This window comes from Protopterus annectens, chromosome 7.part0, assembly GCF_019279795.1.
Source record: "Protopterus annectens isolate FY-2018-M chromosome 7.part0, PAN1.0, whole genome shotgun sequence".
Lineage (NCBI taxonomy): Eukaryota > Metazoa > Chordata > Ceratodontiformes > Protopteridae > Protopterus > Protopterus annectens.
Window position 1 is genome coordinate 633,291,007 of NC_056739.1, and position 20,729 is coordinate 633,311,735.

The window sequence follows — 20,729 nt, forward strand, 5'->3', positions numbered from 1 at the left end:
GTCCATGGTGACAGAAATAGTTTATCTTCATACAGGGGCTGTTCAAAGGTTATCTACAGTGGATGGTCATTACTTAACAGGCATTGCTGAATTAGAAAATAACCAGTATTATGTTGCCGTGGGGTCAGACAAGTTTAAAAAAATGCCATATTTACAGTGGCTGTCTGGCAAAAGTCCACAAGATGCTCAAGGCAGGGCATCAGACAGAAGGGTAGCCCTGTGACTGATTGATAGCGAGTTTAGGAGTACAGAGTAGCGAGTCTGCAGACTTGAAAGATTGCATTATGAGCTGCTGCCACCAATGAGGAAGGGCAAAAAGTCAAAAAACAATGTTTATTTGTCCACCACCTTGTAGCATTACAGTGGGACCAACCCAGCTGGCGAAAGGACCTGTGCAATCTACCCTTACAACAGATACTTAATTAAAAGTCTCTCACCGACCTGTAAAAGATCCCTGTTACCTAAAGAGGCAAGAAGTATGTGCTGTCTAAACCTGAACACTTGCCTAACAATTTGTATATGCTTTCTAACACACCACCTAGCTAGGATACCTAGCAGCCATACCCTCCCTCTACCTCTAAAGGTTTTTCTCTTTTACCTATCCTATCACTTACACCAACTATTTAGTTCAGTCCTTGCACTGTCTCTAGCAACTGTTTCTTGTGCTCTGTGTACCTTCTACCGTCGTCCTCTGCTCACCAGCTTCAGCTGCAATTTCATCCTTTGCCCACTAGATGGCACCATAACCTAGGCTGATTCCTAGCATTGTTTGTCCTCACTTTAACTGGTGCAAGGCTCAGATCCTATGCTAATTTAGGATAGCTTAAGTATCTTTTCTCCTGCACAGCCTAAGAAGCTCTTTCTTATCTTATCTTGCTATTATCACTCTGTCTGAGACTCCCTCCCAATACCTGATACCCATCTCTCTACTGTCCCTTACCTTGCACTTCCCAGCTTCTACCCTTCAATACTTACTGTATCTACTGAACTTATACTCAGTATTCAACTGCACACAGGTTTTTCTGCTAGTCCTTAGCCGCATGTTTCTTCCCCGCTCCGTTCGCCCTGCGGGCTCATTCCACTCCCCTACCCCCAATTCCTACCCACCTCCAGTGCTCCTACATTTATACCTCATAAGACACTCCCCTTCCTATAATTATCCAGTGACCCATAATCTTTAGCTAAACACTACATAAAGACACTCCCTTACACACATTCCCCTCCCCACTACTTCCATACTATCTCTATCCTTCCTGGCTTTCTTATCTATCCTACTACTACTTTACTTACATCTCTCCCCATTCAACCATACTTAAATCACATCAACCTAAACTTAAATACTTACTCCTCTTTTGCATTTATACACATACTACTCATACTTACATGGTATGAAAACTAACACATCACTGCACCCCTTCATCCTTTAAAACAAACATTACCTACCAATCCACCTACAACCCGCAACCATGCAAACATCATCTCTACCTCAACCTACCTCTCCCCAAAATATCATAGGCTAGCCCACATTAGTCTCCAACAAACCAGAAGAACACTATATACTCTCTTCAAACTCCTGAAACTCTTACATACATTACAACACCACCCTCTTCTTCATGGGGATATCCACCCCAACCCAGGACCAAACAATACTCTACTAAACCCTCAACTGCCCCAAACCACCACTCATACAACCCTGACCAAAACTACTAATTCCTTATTGATAGCCCATCTTTATATACAAAGCTTAAACAATAAAATTAGCCAACTGCATACTCTACTGGACATACATTCCTTTGATGTCCTTTGCCTAACAGAAACCTGGCTCAAACCAGGAACAAAAGATAATGAAGTCATCCCACCGGGATATAATATAATATAAGGGCTGACTGAACTACAAAAAAAAGGTGGAGGTGTAGCAATTTTGTATAAATCTTATCTCAATGTGTCTCAAGTAGACTTACAACTACCATTAGATAATCAAACAGAAATCCTTGTCTCTAAACTCCAGCTCAATTCTAGCAAAGCTATCTATATAAAAGGTGCCTATCTACCTCCAGGCAATAATATCAACACCCTGGAAAATATCTTATGCTTCCTTTCATCCACCCTCCCTCAAGAAACTCTAGTACTTGGAGACTTCAATATAGACTGGAACTGTTGTACTTCCAATCAACCTTCAATCCATATTAACTTGCATGGCTTTTCTCAGTTTTTCACAACCCCTACAAGAATCCATAAGCCTACTAACAAAGAAAGTACACTAGATTGGATCCTAGTAAGAAACCATCCCCTCACTTATACTGCAGACAACCCTACCTGATGACATTAGCGACCATTCACTCACCTATATCATTGGGCATAAAACCTTCTTCCCTAACAACCTATCTTTAAAACCATATGAAACAAAAAACACTTTAATGCTGTAAGCTTCCAAGCTGAGCTACAAGCCTGTGATTGGTCTCCCTTAAAAGAACTCTCCCTTGATGAAGCAGTATCCCATTTTAACTCTAAATTCCTACAAATACTGGAATACCATGCCCCTACTCGATCCATAAGAACCAGACGTAAAGCAGCACCATGGCTCTCTAAAGAAACGAGACAAAATAATTCTAGTAAGAAATAAGATCTGGTCTAAATGTAGATGTACTAAGAGCCCAACTGATCACCAGAACTATAAACAGCATAGAAACACCACAAAGAAAGCTACACTCCTTGATAAAAAAAAAACTACTACCTAAAACTCCAAGACAGGCATCAGCAAACCCCCAAACATTTTGGACTGCTATTAACAAACTTCTACACCCAGGACACTCCAAGACTCCAACTCCTACAGCATTTTCCCTAAGTACATGTAAGGAGATTGCGGACACCTTCAATACCTCCTTTACTGAAACTGTACAGTCTCTCAAATTCTTTACCTCTTGTTACCACAAACCTCCCATTCTCCATGACTAGCAAACCCCCCCGTACCTTTCAACTAAATCCAGTCTCTACATCTGTTATCCATACCTTACTAACAAAACTTAAACCATGTACCCCGTCCGCTGATCTCCTACCAGCAGAATACCTGCAAATTGCAGATAAAGTTCTCTCCTATCTTATTTCCATACTAATCAATAGAACTATTACTGAAAGTTATATCCCATCTCTCTGGAAAATCTCGCACATAATTCCTCTTCATAAGGGTGATAACTCAACTGAAATATCCAACTATCGCCCCATAGCCCTGCTCTCCCCTCTAGCCAAAATAATGCAAAAATGTATACACCGCCAACTACTTGATCACCTTCTCCTACATAACCTTCTAGCAGACTGTCAACATGGTTTTAAGCCACACCACAGTACTACTACTGCCCTACTATCCTTCACTGATTGTATCAACAAGCATCATAACAATAATAGGCTGTCTACTGCTTTGCTTATAGACCTATCAAAAGCCTTTGATATGGTGAACCATCAATTACTACTACAAATACTAGAACAATACTCACTCAACACAAAGACATTACAGTGGTTCAAGTTCTACCTAGATAACGGACAGCAAGCTGTTCTCTGGGACAACAACCTCTCTACTCTTCTTCCTATTACTGTTGGGGTCACACAAGGCTCCATCCTGGGACCTCTCCTCTTCTCTGTCTTTATCAACGACCTACAGTTAAATATTCCACAATCTACCTGCATACAATATGCAGATGATTCCACATTAGTGTGTTCTGTCACCTTAGCATCTGAGCTCCAATCTATCACCCAGTCAGTATTTACCTCAGTTGAAAAATGGTTTTTGCAACGTTACCTCCTACTAAACGCCAAAAAAAAACAAGTTACTTGTTTTTACTCCTTCACAGAAGTCTCATCCAATAGACCTAACAGTCAAATCAAGCAATGGTACTATAATTACCTGATCCAACCACCATGCTCTTAGGGGTAACTGTAGATCGCAATCTCAACTTTGACACGCATATTAGCACTACAATTAAAACTGTTAAAGGAAAACTGGGCTCACTGTACAAGATAAAGTCCTTCCTTACCCCTGAAGCCAAAAATACCATTTCCCATACTCACCTGATGTCTGCTCTCCTCTATGCTTCATCTATCTGTACACATCTTTCCAAAACTAACCTAAACAAACTAGCAACCTCCTACAACAACATTGTCAGATTTGCTACTGGTTCACCATATAGAACACATCACTGTTTAAACCTCAAACAACTAGGTTGGCTTGAACTCCAAAACCAGCTACTATTTCAGGAACTTACAATTACCCACAATATTCTCTTTCACACCAATAGGACTTCTATTCTTTGTAGCATTGCAACTCCTTATAGAAATCTTACTACCCTACGCTTAGCAAATAAACTACAAATATCCACCCTGAAATCCCTCAATAAAGCCGGGGACTCCCTCTTTTCAAATTCTGTGGGTAAGAGTTGGAACAAACTCCCCAGCAACCTACAATTACTTCCATCCTTATCACTATTCAAACAGCAGCTAAAACTACACTTTACAGAACATTGGTTATGCCCATGTACTAATCCAGATTAACACCTGCCAGCCGTCATATTTCCTTTCCTCCCCTATTACCCACTAGGGCACAATCACATCCTATTCATTCATAGTCACTAATGTAGTTTTTATATTTCCTTCTAACTTCATTAAACTTACTCTTCTTTTTTCTGTAATCACTCTCCACCTACTGATATTGTTCTACGTCAGTTAACTCCTATGCTACCTATGACATTTCACATTTCCTGATATTCTTCTATGTCTTTGTTAATATTTATGCTACCTACGACATTTCATGCAAACCTTGTCTAACATAACAACTAGAGGGTACCTTTCACCCCCTCCACTCTTTTTTTCTTGTCCAAATATTGCCAATCATTATTCCTCTTGTATATACTGCTCATAATACTACTGACTCGACACCCTAACATTTCCTTCTCTAATCTTGTTTACTTCTTTGCTAACCTATCCTTCTCTAATGTTGTTTGTTACTTCTTTGCTAACCCAATTCTTCTTTGATCTTATTTTTTTTCTTTACCATTATTGTTGTTTTTTTATCTGTTTGCTATTGAAGGTACTTTAGTTCATTAATAGACACCCTTTAGCTATGAACTGCATTTATTCTTTGTAATAATTTACTGTTCACAATTTTACTTTTATTTGTAATCCTGTTACATTACCTTATATTGGAGCTTGCATTAATTCTTTGTAATAATGTACTATTTACAATTTATTTTTTATTTTTATTTGTAGTCCTGTTACATTACCTTAATGTTGGAGCTGATCTCCCCAGGCCTTTACTGAAAATGGACATGTGTCCAGTTAGACTAGCCCGATCAACAAATGTAAAATAAATAAATAAATGGCAGGAATTACTTAGCCTGGCTTCTGCAGAAGAAGAAGAAACTTTGGGGTCTTTTTCTGAAGTCCTTGGAGGGACTTCACTGGGGTTATCAGTGTAGGATGATCATTCAGCATACTGAATCTCTGTTTTGTAATTAGTATCAGTGTAGGATCATTCAGAATACTGAATGATGGTTTTGTAATTAGTATCAATGTATAGGTCATTAATGAAAATGTCAGTGTGTAGCCCACAATTGAGCCTTATGGCACTCCGACTGAGATGGGCAAGAGTGGTGGACATTTTTTTTTCCTGTATTTTACTGCCTATTACTGTCTGTTAGAATGGTAGCTGTGGATCCAGGTGAGGGGGCGAGTGACAAAGCTTAGTAAGGATATTGTATGGAAAAGAATCTGATGGGTTGCAGTGTCAAATGCCTTGAATTCGTCAAGGCATAGAAAAGCAACAAAGTTTCCAGAGCCCCTGTGAAGGTTGATGTGATGAGCGAGATTAAAGAGAGCTGTGGTGTGGTCTAAAGCTATGTTGGCCAAAGGAGAGCTGGTTGTTATCTATTAGGTGTTTGAGAAGTTGGGACGGGTGGTAAAAACAGAATTCACTGGGGTCTTTTGTCTTCTGTAAGGGAATAATTAGTGATAGGGATAATAAGTACATAGTTTTCTTGAATAGATTTGTTTATGAGGATAAAGATCGGGCATGCTAAAGGATCAGCAAGCATGCTGAAGTATTCTGAGGGAAGATTATCAGCAATTAGTATAGTGGTTGTGGTTCAGATTTTGCTGAGAAACAAAGTTTTTGCTGACAATGTAAGTATCGCTCAGTTATATGCGTAGTATGCTAGAATGTTATGTAGAGATGTAGATTTAGCACCCTAGGCAGTTTCCAGATTGCTACCCCTCTTAACTCAAAGTTGAGAACCAGGAAAAAAGTTCTCTTGAAAATTGAGGTCCAAATGAATGGTGGTACTACACTTGTGCTCCATCAGAAGTCTTATGAGCTGGGAGAGGAAGATGAATGTATTAAGATGGTCTGTGAAAGCATCACACCCTTGACAGATTTTACTTGGGACAGCCATGCTCTTTATCCACCCTAGCTACAGTCTCCTACGTGTACTCATTGTTTTTTCATAAACATTTTTAATAAAAGTTTTCCCAAAAGAACTATTTCAGGTTTCTGGATGAGTTTCAGTCGAGCAGAGCCACAGAAGTGATCCCCGGGGTGAATTTCCTATCTCCCATCCATTCATCAAGATTTTTCTTGAAGAGTCCTAATGAAGAGCTTTGTTTGATATAGATAGGTAGTTTGTTCCACAGTATGGGAAGTCTCTGGGACAGGAATCTATCCCTCCAGCATGTTCTGTTTATTGTGGTGACAAGGTTTAGGTTCCTAGAGCGTGTAGCTCGGAGGGAGTGGGATTTCTTTAAGTGGAGCATGTCCAACAGCTCTGGGTTTGATATAGCTTTGTATGTTAGGCAGCAATCGCCTCTGAGTAGGCGATATGCGACGGAGTAAAGCTGGAGTTTTTTGAGATGGTCTGCCTGGGGCATCTGTTTGAGACCAGTAATCCTCTTTGTGAGGTATTTCTGCTGTCTTTCCAATTGTTGTAGATGTCTTGTGAGGTATATACCAAAAGGGGCGCTGTATTCTATAATGGGTCTAATGAGTGATGAGGGGAACAATGACCTCTCTTTTCTTGGATGAGAAACCTTTTGTGATGAGGCGTGCCATGTAGAATGATTTTCTGACCACTTTGGCGATGTGATTATCAAAGGAGAGACTGCTGTCCACCTGTGTCCCAGGGTCTCTTATCACACTTTTGGTGTTAAGTAGACTACCACCTATGTGGTAGTTCATGGGTACAGAGGTTTTACTAAAAGGGATGACAATGCACTTTTTAGCATTGAGCTTGAGGCCATGGCTTTGACACCAGGCATCTGTCTCAGTGATGCCTTTTTGTAGGATGTCCACATTGTTAAGCATTTCAGTTATGGCTCCTAGTTTGCAGTCATCTGCGAACTTCGTTAGCCAAAGACCTTCTGTGTTAGCCTGTACTTCAGAAAAGTAGATGCCAAACAGGAGAGGACCCAGGAATGAACCCTGTGGTACTCAACTTGTCACTGGTCTGAAGTCAGATTTGGAGTCTGCTACTTTCACAGTGTGGGTTCTGTCAGTGAGCCAGTTGGCAACCCATCTTGTGACATAGGGATTTATACCTAGTTTAGTGCGTTTATCTGTAATTCCAGAGTGGAGGATGGTGTCAAAAGCCTTGGCGAGATCTAGATAGGCTGTGTGAACCACCTTACCCCCATCTATGGCTTTGGCGACCGCTTCAAAGAAGTCTTATCAGGTCTAGGAGACTTGATCTGCCTTTTACAAACCCGAACTGGGTGAAGTCCATAGTTTGGAGATTACCAATGTCATTGTTTATAAGTTCCATGGTACGTTCTATAGCCTTGCAGACCAGGCTCGTCAGGCTAATGGGGCGGTAGTTCCCAGGGTCCGTGGTGGCTCCCCCTTTGTGGAGTGGGATAACCGTCGCTGTGCACCATTCAGTGGGCACAAAGCCTGAGGTGAGGCTATGATTGAACGTAGTACTTAGGAGGGGTGCCAGTTCGTTCTGTAGTTCGTGTCAAACACAGCCTGGGATGTTGTCAGGTGCCATGGATGCTGTGTTTTTGGCTTTGGAGAGTGTGGTTTTTACTTGTGCAGCCGTGATTACAGGAAATTTGCATTCTGCCAGTATAGAGATGGGCCCTTTAGTGGGTGAGAGGGGGCTAAAGTTAGCACTGAACCTATCTGCCGTTGGCAATATCAGTTGGTTCTGTATATTTAGTGCCATTGTGCTGTAACTCAGAGCAGATGTGAGTGTTGCCATTGAGATCCTTGACATAGCTATAGAATGCTTTGTGGTTGTCTTTAGAATCAGTGGCGATTTTGTTTTCATAACTAGCTTTGGAGGATTTTATGAGGGATCTCAGCTTCTTACTGAGGCTAACCAGGGAGTTCCTCCAATCACGGGATTTTGCTCTTTTTTGCAACAGTTTCTTTCTTCTGTTGTAGATTTTGTTTATGGCAGGGGACCACCAGATTGGCTTCCTTTTTTGGGGGGATAGCATCTTGGTTCTGTTAGTGACTGCACGATCCATGCACTTGTGTAAGTGCTTATAAAGTGCATTTGTGTAGGATTCAGCAGTCATACCTCTATTGTCCATCTGCATGGGTATCGTGAAGTTTGTCACTTCTGTCTTAAGAAGCGTGAAGTTGGCTTTGAAGAAATGTTTTTACAGTGGTTTCCCTAATGGGGGTGGGGGCAGGATGTGGATGTCTTGGGTGATTAGCTTGTGGTCGGATCTGACCAATGAGGAATTGACCTCTGGTGTGGAACACCGGTTGCCCATGTTGGTAATGACCCAGGTCTAGGATATTGCTGTCCTTGGTGGGGATGTGGATAAACTTATCCAAGGCATTGGAATTTATGAATTCCAGAAAACGTTGAGCAAAAGAGTTGTTACATGAGCAGTTTTCCCAGTTAATGGTGGGGTAGTTGAAATCACCCATTATTAGGGTGTTAGGTTGTACCCTAATATTTTCCAGTGTATCAAGAAATGAGGAGTGGGAATCCTGGGGCATGGTGGGGGATCTGTAGCAAGCTACAATTTGGATTGCAGTCTTGCCCAGCGATAGTTGCACTTGGATAATCTTGGCTGCATTATGCTGAGCAACTAGCCTGGAGGTGTGGCTATACTTAATGAATATGGACACACTTCCGCCTTTACTGTTTCGGTCCAGGTTAGGGGGCCGAAAGGTGTGTTATGAATTTTAACCTGGTAATGCAGGAGTGCTCTCTGGAGCCTTGAACCAGGTCTCTGTCACTGCACAGATGTCTATGTTCTCCATTTTAAGGAGTGCATCGAGTGAGTGCATTTTGAGGTTTAGACTTCTAGCACTGAGTAGCATTACCCTCAGATTTTGCTTGCTTGTACCTGTTAAGGTGGTGAATTTGTCATTTGAACCTTGACTAAAAAAGGCACTATAGGGGTGGCAAGAGCCTTAGCCAGTATCTGGAATCCCAAGGGCAACAAGTGCAGGCCATCTCTGTCAAAGCATCGTGGTCTGTCGATCATGTCATCTCAGGCAGACAGATACTGGATCCCCTTAGAATGACACCAGAAGCTTAGCCAATTGTTGAAGTCAATCATTTTGTCCTTGTACTGTGGTATCATTCTGGGTGATGGCAGAATGTTACTCAGGGCTAGCGTCATACCTACCTGGGCTACAAGATCGGACAGCTCCTCCATGTCTCCATGTAGTCCAGGGAGGTGTACTGGCTGAGGGATTTGTACATAAGGGTTATCTCTCCATGAAAATGTAAAGTTCATCAAGAGTCCGATAAACTGACAAAGTATTCATAGGAGCTGGCTTATGAAGTGGACTTCCTAAACATTCAGAAGTGTTAAAAGTATAGATGGAACAAACACAGTTCCCAAAATCAATGATTTAGTTTTAGTGGAACCAGCAGTTGGTTTACTGCGAGAGAATGAAGTGCAAACTTTGTTCAAGTCATCTTGGCATAGGTAGTGAAATTTTGAAGAGAAGGGCAGCACTTAATAGTTGAAGGTTATTAGCTTAAAATATGATTTTGATCGGATATATCTTAACTGGAGTGGAGTTAGTTGATACGTATGGAGAAATGTACAGGACTGAGAATCTTGTATGGACTGTCAACCCACTTTAAGTATTACCATGGTAATACTTTTTTACCTTTTTGCCTTCTGTTTTTAATTTAGTTGGCTGTATGAAGTAATTGATGTAAGAAGGTGTTTCAGTCTCAGTATTTTAATGTTTCTAGAGAGCTATTAGCAGGAAATGTAAGCCACAGTTCTGAAAACAAAAATACTTTGCCAAGTTTCCAGCTGTGGGATGAATCCTTCTTTTTGCACAGAATCCTTTCCTATATGCTTTCTGTAAAATGTTTATTATTGCATACAATGCAGCACAGAAGTGAAAACTGTACTTCCTGCTGATATCTGTCCCAGTAAGTACTATCAATTACAGTGTATATTTTTCATTTTTTCATACACTTTTCTTACTGTCCATTAGGGTGTTTGTCCTTTTATGAATGTTTTTTTTTTCTAGCTGGTTGCTTGAAGTTTTGTTCAAAGTGAGCAAGTTTATAGTAACTTAAACTTTGTGACTCTGAGCAAATCACTTAACTGGGCACTGCTCCTGAGTTTGAAAACTTTAACTCTACCATTCCAGATGCTACATGCATACAGTACGCATATGATTCCACGTTGATCTGCTCAGCCTCCACCCCATCTGACCTGCATACGCTATCCTTGAAAACATTTAACACAGTTGAGAACTGGCTCTCATGCCGCTGTTTGCTCTTGAACCCTAAAAAAAACAAACTACTGCTCTTCTCCCCCACTCACAGGTCGACACCACTTTCCTTTATGATTTGCTCTAATAATGGAACTGTTATTTCCCCGGATAACCATACTAAACTCTTAGGAATAACTATTGATAATAACCTTAAATTTGACATGCATATCAGTCAAACCATTAAAACCATTAATAAAAAACTGGGCTCCCTATATAAAAATAAACCTTTCCTTACCCCACTAGCAAGGACTGCCATTGCCCGCACTCATCTTCTCTTTTCTATGCCTCCTCCATTTTCATTAACTTAAATCTGAACTCTGCAAACTCTCAAGCTGTTATCACATTGCTAGATTTGCCACTGGCTCTACTTACAAAATTCACCATAACCTTAAACCTCTAGGATGGCTAGAATTGACTAGCTCACTTCAATACAATCAACCTGTAGTAGCCCACAAAATTCTCAACCAACCAGACAACAACCCTGCACTTAAAAACATTATCCCCACAGGAACACTAGGCCACTGCGATCTTCTAACAAACTACTAATTCAAACACTCAAAACTAATAGCTCAGCTGGCGACTCCTTGTTTTTTAACTCTGTTGGAAAAATTTGGAACTCACTTCCAGCTGATCTAACACTAGAACCATCTTTAAACCAATTCAAGAAAAATCTCAAACAGTATTTCATGACACACTAGCTATGCCCCTGCCAGAGTCCAGACTAACTCCTTCCATACTATTGTGTACGAAACAGTATTGTAAGAAATACCTAGCTGCTTCTATCTGATTGTCTGTAACCGTATTAGTTTGAGCTATGACTGTCAACAAAATTGTTTTTAATGTTCATACTTAATTTGAATGTAATGTTTTTAATATTGGAGCTCTTCTACCCAGGCCTCCGCTGAAAATGGACATGTAGCCAGTCGGACTATCCCAGTCAACAAATGTAAAATAAAAAATAAATAAATAAAAAGTCCATGGAGATCAGTGCTGTACCCAGGAAAACAAATACAAACTAATCTTTTGCATCAGCCAGATCACAACTTAAACTGCATTTCTCAAGACAGCTTCAGAAGCAGAATTATTTTGCTTTTATTTTGGTTTTCCATAGCTTAGGTTTTAGTCCAGAAGGAATATAACAATATATGTTGTGTAGTCCAGTCTCACCTTCATTTTTACATATGGGTTCGGAACCGATCCTCTGCTCTGATTCGGCCGATTTACAAGCTCGAAGACTTGTGGTTGGCTCGTGGCTAAGCCGGTATCCCATAGTGCACCAGTGCAAACCCCAGATCTCATTTGACGTGTTGACGAGTTCGGTCGTGCTTCTCTTGGCTCAGGCTAAGTGTCAAATTCTTTTCTATTTAAATATAGTATTAGAGTTAATATTGTGTTGTTAGGGTTGCTATTATTCTAGGCAGTTGCGTTGTTTGCCCTTTTGGTGCAATCTTAGTTTAAAATTGTTAGTCTGGTATCCTGTGTGCCAGTTTAGAGTTCCTTGTAGGCGTCGCTGCACCTTGTTTTTTAGATTTCAGGTAGAGTGTTAGTTTTTGGCGTTTTTCCGCTGGTAGTTAACAGGAGCTCCTGTTATTTCTGACTGTTATTGGGTCGCCATTTGACAGTCAGCTTAGTTTCTTCAGAGATTGTATTTTTGGCAGGGATCTGCTTGTTAATTACTTAGGGTTGGAGTTTCCTTCCCTAGTACGCTAGCTATTATTCTTAAATTTTTACTAAATAGAGTCATTGCAGCTTCAGTGTGCATGAGTTTTTCCTTGTTCTGGTCTGTTTAAATTAGAAGACCTAGCTTTCTGTTCCACCGGGATAGGCCCATTTAAGTTAGAGGACCTAGTCCTCATGGTACTTCCTTCTGTCGGGCTAGGGGCCAATTTTAGAGGACCTAGTCCTCCCCCCTTCTTCTTCTTCCTTTCCTGGGTGTTGCGTGTGTGTGGAATGTCTAAAGAGAGTAAGGAGCACAAACCTTCAGGTTTTAAGAAGTGCATGAAATGCTCCCAAAAGATGTCTTTAATGGATGGCCACAGTAGCTGTGTCCTAGGGGCCATCCAGTTGCAGGAGTCGTGTTTGTTCTGCCATGCTTTCTCTCCTAGGGTGTTACAGGAGAGAAAGAACAAGCTTATACTCTAAAACCATCATTTGAGGAAGTTCTATCCAGTCCTTTGGCTTCCTCCAAGTCTGACAAATGTAAGTCTTCAAAAAGGCCTTCTCCGGCACCACTTGGTGTCTCGGAGCCGCCTCCTAAACAGTCAAAATCTGCCTCCTCGACTCCACAGCCTTCGGAGCAGAAGGAGAGCACTATTATGGTGTCCGAGTCGGTCCCAAGTGTCTTGGAGCCGACCTCTGAACCGATTGAATCAGCAGTAGAAACTGCTTGGGGCCGGTCTGTCGATTCTGTACCAGTTTCCGTGTTACTGAAGTCTCCAGTGCCCCCTAGGTTCAGATCCCCTACTATGTCTTCCAGGTCTTCCAGGAGCCTTTCGGAAGAAGATGTGGAGAGGGTAGTGTTGAGACTCTTGAAGTAGTCTGCTTTACCAAAATTATTGTTTGCTCCGACCCAGTCTGCTCTGGAGCCACTTGATCCAGCTTTGCCCTTGTCTGTTATTCCTCCTCCGAGCCATGTTGGCCCTTTGGAGCTGGAGTGCTTGGTGCCACCGGAGGAATTATCGGTTCCAGCTCCCTTTGTCACTGCTTTGGAGCCGGGTTCGGCTCCGACACGCTCTGTGCTGTCCGTCGTGTCCAGGGGCCGAAGCTCTCCTGCCAGCACCGATGGGGAGGGTTGGAATCTATCTTCTTTGGTTCCAAGCCTTCCCCTCGGTGTGTTGGCCAGGGTGAGCTCGGACCCTGCATCCTTCTCGGAGCCGACTGCTCTGGCTCGGACGTCAACCTTTGTCTCTTCGGAGCAGAGGAGGTCTTCGGAGCCGGAGAGGTTGGCGTTTGAGATGAGGAGGTGCATGCTGTCTCATTCTCTAGCTCCTACCAATGGTACCAGCACTCTCCCCCCTGAGAGCACCCACTTCAGTCTCAGCTCCTACTCTCTCCGGAGACAACAGAGACCCTCAGTCTCAGGAGCCATTGGCTGGTGACTCCCACTCTTCCGAGGCCTCCCCAGAATGTCCTTTCAAGGAGCCTCTCCGGAAGAGGGTTACGTAAGAGGAAGCATGTTGACTCCCAGGATGAGTCTTTGACATTGGACACTGACCTCGAGGAGTCGAAAGGGTCCCCCATGTCGTCCTGTGATGATGTCTACTTCATGGACATCCTGGAGATCCTTAAGCAGAGGTGCAACTGGCCCACTGTCAACCCTTCTGATGAGGAGTCGGTGTACCTGAAGGCTTTCGGGTCTCAACCTTCTGCCTCTTGGGTGTCTCCACCTTTTGATGAACTGATGGATCGAGTTAGTCGGAAGGTGTGGGATACTCCTGATGCCGTGGAGCCAGTCCCCAGGAGACCTAATAAGTTTCTGTCTGCCCCTCCTGGTAAAGAGTTTTTGTCTAAGGGCATTCCCGTAGATGCCATGGTGTTGTCGGCGGCCACAAAGAAGGAGCTGGGGAGACTTCTTCCTCTGTTCATCTGCCAAGCAAGGATTCTCTACAGATGGACAGATTTGGGAAGTGTATCTTTAGTTCAGCAGCATTTACCCTTCGATCGTTGAACTATCTCACTCACTTCATGAGATTGCAGAGGGATCTCCTCAAGGAGTTAGGAGATTCTATACAAGGTGCATGTACGGAGGGAGTCCCTGACAAGATTTCTGCTCAGTTATCCACCTTAAATTCTGTAGTTAACTCCTCTATGTGGCTTATTTCCTATGCTGCTGATGGAGCAAGTAGAGCAGCAGGTTCAGGAGTTGCCCTGAGGCGTCACTCCTGGATGCGCTTGTGTAATTTTGCGGAACCGTTCGTCTACTTTTACCAACACCCCATTTGATGGTTCCTCATTGTTTGGTTCTAAGGTGAAGGATACACTCACTCGGTGTGAGCAAGAAGGAAAGACGCTTTCTGCCGTGGGAGTACGTTTTACTGTTCCCTCATGAACATACCCCAAAGGTCAAAGGGGCGGTAAAATGTGGTTCAAAAAGTCCCAGAGGGTCTTTCCGGACACACATGATGAACCCTCCTTCAGAGGAGGAGGAGGAAATGGGAGACATTGCCCTAGAGGCAGGGGCAGTCCGCAGTACCAGCAAGGCCGTGATTCCTTCCGGGGATGGCCTTATCAGCGCTCCTGATGTGGGGCCCGACTGCTTTTCTCTGGGGCCAGTCGTGCAAAGAGTTGTTACCAGAGGCTATATCATACCCTTTTCCCTTCCACCGTTTGTTCCCAAGAAGATCCCAGATGTACCACCCAGTCACAGGGATCAGGCAACTGTGGAGATCAACAAGTTGCTCTTAGAGTCATCCAGTCCATCCCAGTAGACCAGACAGGATCCAGAACTTACTCCAGGTTCTTTTTAGTACAAAAATGAACCAGAGATTGGAGGCCAGTATTGGACTTCAGCAGATTAAACGAATCTGTGAAGGACAAGTTTCGGATGGTAACACTGCAGTCGATACTCCCGTTGTTGAGGAAAGACTATTGGATGTGCGCTGTAGATCTCCAAGACGCCTACTACCATATAAAAATGCACAAGGCATCCAGGAGCCATCTATGCTTCCGGCTGGGAGCCAGTCACTTGACAGTTTCGTGCTCTGCCCTTTGGTCTGACCACAACTCCCAGGGTGTTCACCAAATGCATGGCAGTAGTGACAGCTAACCTGAGATGTCGGGGATTCCAGGTGTTTCCGTATTTGGACGACTGTCTTCTGACCGCCCCACCAGGCATCTACTCCTCCAAAACAGGGACACCCCTATTCAACTTTGTGCTCAGTTAGGGATCTCCATAAATTGGGAAAAATCTGCATTATTGCCCTCTGTCTGTGATTTTTATAGGCGCAGAGTTAGACACTGTGAACATGACAGCTCGTCTCCCCACCGAAAGGGCACAAAATCTCTCAAATTCAGTGTTTTCTCCCGTTGCGGAAGGTCAAAGCGAAGTGGGTTCTTCAGCTCCTCGGGACTATGGCTTCCAACATTCTATTAGTACCATTAGCCAGGTTGCACATGAGAATTCTCCAGTGGCTTTTGTCTTCCCAGTGGTCTTTCCAATATCTCCAGCTGAGTCATCCTATCCTGCTGACGGAATCATGCAAGAAGGACCTTCTTTGGTGGATAGCTCCCAACCAGTTGATCACGGTGCCCCCTTTTATTCCTGCCCAACCCATTTCCACTGTGACCACGGATGCCTCCCAGATCGGGTGGGGGGGGGCATTATATCGGCAGGACTGTCCAAGGCACATGGCAAGAACACGAGGCTCACCTATATATCAGTGTTCTGGAGATGAGGGTGGTGCTCCTGGTGTTGCAAGCTAGGGACTATTGCGATTCAATCAGACAGCATGTCGGTAGATTGGTATATCAACAAACAGGGAGGTACCAGATCTTACCCACTCTGTCGAAAGGCCATGCGAGTTTGGGAATGGGCGATTTCTTCCCAGCGCTTTCTGGTTGCAACGCACATTCCGGGGATGACCAGCGTGATAGCCGACAAGCTCAGCCGGGCGGTTTTACTGCCTCATGAGTGATCTCTGAAACGGGAAACAGAGGAGCAGATTTTCCAAAAATGGGGACAGCCTTGCTGCATCCTTTTTGCTAGTCCAGTCAATGCCAAATGCAGCAGCTATTTTTCCCTCATTCCCCTTCCGGGGAAGATACCCAGAGACGATCTGGCTCACGATTGGCCCATGGGACTTCTGTATGCCTTTCCTCCATTTCCTCTCATTTCCAAAGTGATTCAGAAAGCCAGTCGGCTGGGAAGCAAGTTGATCCTCATTGCTCCTTACTGGCCTCGTCAGGTCTGGTTCCCCTTCCTTGAGCCTTTTTCTCCTGGACGATCCTTGGATCCTGGACCCAGCTCCAGATCCGTTGACTCACATGTCGGGTTCGCTACATCCCTCAATCCACACCCTCAAATTGAGAATGTGGCTGCTCCAGTTCCATCCCTAGTCAGGCTTCATGATGCATCTTCCTCAGTATCACATATTCTTATGTCCTCCCATAAACCTTCAGCTAGGAGGCTGTATGGCAGTAAATGAAAAAGATTTTCTATTTGGGCACAGAAAATGAATGTAGATCCCTACACAGCTTCTATCACTGTGATTTTGGAATTTCTCCCCGAGCTTTTTCAGCAAGGATCTGCCGCTGCCACTATCAGTTCAGTTGGCGGCAATTTCTCATTTTCACGTAGGATTTCTGGATACCAGTTTAATGTCTCATAAGCTATGCAAGACCTTTTTGAAAGGAGCCACTCTATTGAGACCACCACTGCAAGAACCTGTGGCTTCTTAGGATTTAAATTTTGTGTTGTCCAAACTGACTTTTTCCCCGTTTGAACCTTCCCACTCATCTTCGTTGAAATTTTTGTTTTGGAAGGCTTTGTTTTTGGTAGCTATCATGTCAGCTAGATGGATATTGGAGCTTTCTTTCACAAAGAGAGGGTGTCACTGCGTACTAATCCCTTCTTTGTCCCCAAAGTTTGTTCCCCTGCTACCTTAAATTAGTCCATAGAACTCCCAGTTTTCTTCCCTAATAGCTGTAATGTAGCTGAATACTGTTTTCATCAGCTGGACATTCATTATTTACAGCAGACCAAGGATTTTAGGAAATCAGATCAACTATTCATTTCCTTTTCTGATTCCAGATTGGATTTACCAGTTTCTAAAGTAACACTATCTAACTGGATTTCCAGTTGCATAGCCTTTATCTACAGTTTGGAGGGAAGACCTTTACCCTGCAGGATCAAGTCTCATTCTACCAGGTCGCTGTCTACCCCTGCAGCCTTTCAAGCCAGGGTCCCACTTGATAATATTTTTGCAGCAGCTACGTAGGCTACCCCTCACACTTTTATTACACATTACAAATTGGATTTAGCTTCCAGGGATAGAGCATCCTTTGGCTTCATGGTGCTTAGGAGTATTTTCCAGTGAGCCACCCAAGAATAAGGTGCTAGGCACGCTGTCCCATATGTAAAAATGAAGGTGAGATTGGAATACAGAACATAAAGATGTTATGTACTCACCATAACGTTCCATGTTGGTAGTTCATCTCACCCTTCATTTTGACCAACCCGCCTTCCGGCCCCCATCCTGGAAGATCTGGAGATAATAATAATAATTTGGTTATCTTTGGTTGGAGACCCTTTAGTATTGGTTTGTCTCTTATGGTTATTTCTTCTAGTGAGCAGTGAACAAGATCTGGTATTTGTACTGGTGCACGATGTGATACCTGCATAGCCACGAGTCAACCAGAAGTCTTTGAGCTTGTAAATTGGCCGAGTTGGAGCCGAGGATCGGCTCTGAACCCATATGTAAAAATGAAGGGTGAGATGGACTACCAACATGGAACAGTTGAGTGAGTGAGTACATAACTTCTTTTTTTTCACAGATCTGCATAGTGATTAACTCATTTATTCAGTATGTGATATAAATGTAATTACAAGATGGTAGAGTAGTCACCTAATTAATCATTTGCTTGTAAAGGTTTGCAAATGCTTCAAAAGACCAAGGTTTAAGCTGTTCTATTATTAAATTTGTAATTGTGTGTGACATTTTCCTTCCTGAAACTATTACAGTCTCACCAAAGCTGTATTTTTATCTGAATTTCTGCAGAGACTAGTATGTTCATATATGGACATATGCAGCTTTTCAGCCAATTATTTTTAACTGCTGTCACATGGTATTATTTTTTACTTTACCAGCATTTCCCATCTAGACTTCCCTCAAAACTGCAGACCCATTTGTTCTACTGTCCTGGTTGTAATTGGCAACCCCACGTCATGCTGTTTGGGTCAAGGAGAGAGAATCTTAGAGTAACCTGGTATTATATCCAGGCAATAAGGATAAGAGTCGTGTAGTGGTCAGCTGCCTTGCGTTTTACCTTTCATGTTCTAACCCCTGAACTGCTTTTACATGATAAATATCCAGTGCACTCAGCAATATCAATTCCATTGTGAGATCCTGACATCCTCAAAGCATACCGTCTTGGTCTACTGTCTTGACAAATGCCAGACACAAACACACACCCGAGGCTAGTTTCTTGGGTTCTACCAGGAACATTCCTGAAGCAGAAAATGTCATGTGTTCCTGTCCATGGGGGGAGGACAGCTTCATGTCCCAAGTCTTAATCCCAGGTGTCTACTCAGTTGTTAAGTCTGCTACACTACACTCAGGACTCCAACCTGTACACCAACATGACCAGATAGTTTTCCGCTGCCAAGAAGAGTAATAATTCTTTGCCACCAGCAGTAACTGTAACAGTGCTAACCATGATTGAAGAGTTTTTCTAATCATAACTCTAAATGCATAGTTATCTGAAGGCCATATTTGTGTGTTTATTGCAGGTTACACAGCAGATATCATGAACTGGCTCCTAATATAGTACCAATGGACTACACTAATGACCCAGATGTCAAACTGCCTATTCAGCTGATTATAAATATGCCAGAGCTAAAGGTAACATTTCTACATGCTTTGTATCATTCTCTGTCTCTCGCAAGTGAGCACACAGGCGCACACACTCTGTATGATAGAACTAAATGAAACATTGCTGCATGCTTTACATTATCTCACACACGCGCGCGTGCACACACACACACACACACACACACACACACACACACACACACACACTGCATACTAGAACCACATCATCAGACCGATGTATACTAGAACCACATCATCAGACATATGCACACAGTGTATAATAGAACTAAATGTAACATTTCTGCATTGTTTTACATCATCTGGTGTTCACACACACACACACACACACACACACACACACACACACACACACACACACACACACACTATGTACTAGAAGTAAATATAGCATTTGTGCATATTTTACATCACCACACACACACACGTGTGCACACACTCACTAGCTCTCTTTCACGCTGGTACAGATTTATTTATTTATTTACTTATTTTTTGGGGAAATTTTTATTGCAACAATTCTTTCAAAACCCATTGTTCAGTCTTATAACAGTAACATCAAGCTGAATGTACCTAACACAGTTATTTTCTTTGTAGGAGCTTTTTAATAATCAGTTGCAAATTTTCTTAATGCATTGTAACTATTTGTAAGTATGAAGACCATCTCAAATATGTCTTCATTTTTAACTTCTTATCAAAAATCTGTTATAATTTAACATGTCATTTCTTTGGAAAGAAAATTAAAAAAATGCTGGAATATTCTTTCATTCTTATTTCATTAATTATTTTGTGTGACAAAAACTTCTACACTGTTAAATTTCAGAAAATATTCATAACGTGCATTTGTTACTGCCCTCCAAAATCTTAACACTTTTGCTAGAATTACAGAACTTATTGCTCTAAGCCATTAGGATGCTGTGTTGTCGGCTTGGTGTACTTTCAGTGACAATGTCCATATCCAAAAATGTACATCTTGGCCGATGAGAAAAATTATTTTATTGCCTGCCTGATTGTTTCATGGACCTGATAACAAATGTTCCTGACTTGTACAGAATCTCATATCTTATATAAGTGCTCTACCCAATGTTGCTTGCACCTTTATTACAAATACCTGTGCCTTCCATATCTTTCACATAATATCTTAGATGAACGCTGTTGTGTGTGAAAAAATTAAAAATAAGTTAACTGCGCAAAAGGGTTAATGCCATATTGTAGAATAGATTTGGTATCTATCGCCACTGCTGCTCTGCTATCTAACCCTAACAGGTGTGGATACTTCCTTGCTAATTTCATAAATGTTTTTCACTTAGGATACTTTTTTCAATAAGTCCCTGCTTTAACTTTCCCTGGAAAATTTGCCCATACCAGTATCATGTTTTTCCTTAAATTTAGCTTGGAGTTCTAGTATGTGTTTTACCTTACATGCATCTCTTTAAAAC

General features: G+C 42.4%; 1 protein-coding gene across 1 annotated transcript in view; it reads left to right on the forward strand.

Moving 5' to 3' along the window:
- LOC122806073 (calcium and integrin-binding family member 2-like) overlaps window positions 1-20,729 on the forward strand; it is a 721,503-nt gene that overhangs the window by 12,668 nt on the left and 688,106 nt on the right. The window contains exon 2 of the mRNA XM_044076312.1: window positions 19,170-19,305. Coding sequence (XP_043932247.1) covers window positions 19,170-19,305 — 136 coding nt within the window. The remainder of the gene's footprint in view (window positions 1-19,169; window positions 19,306-20,729) is intronic.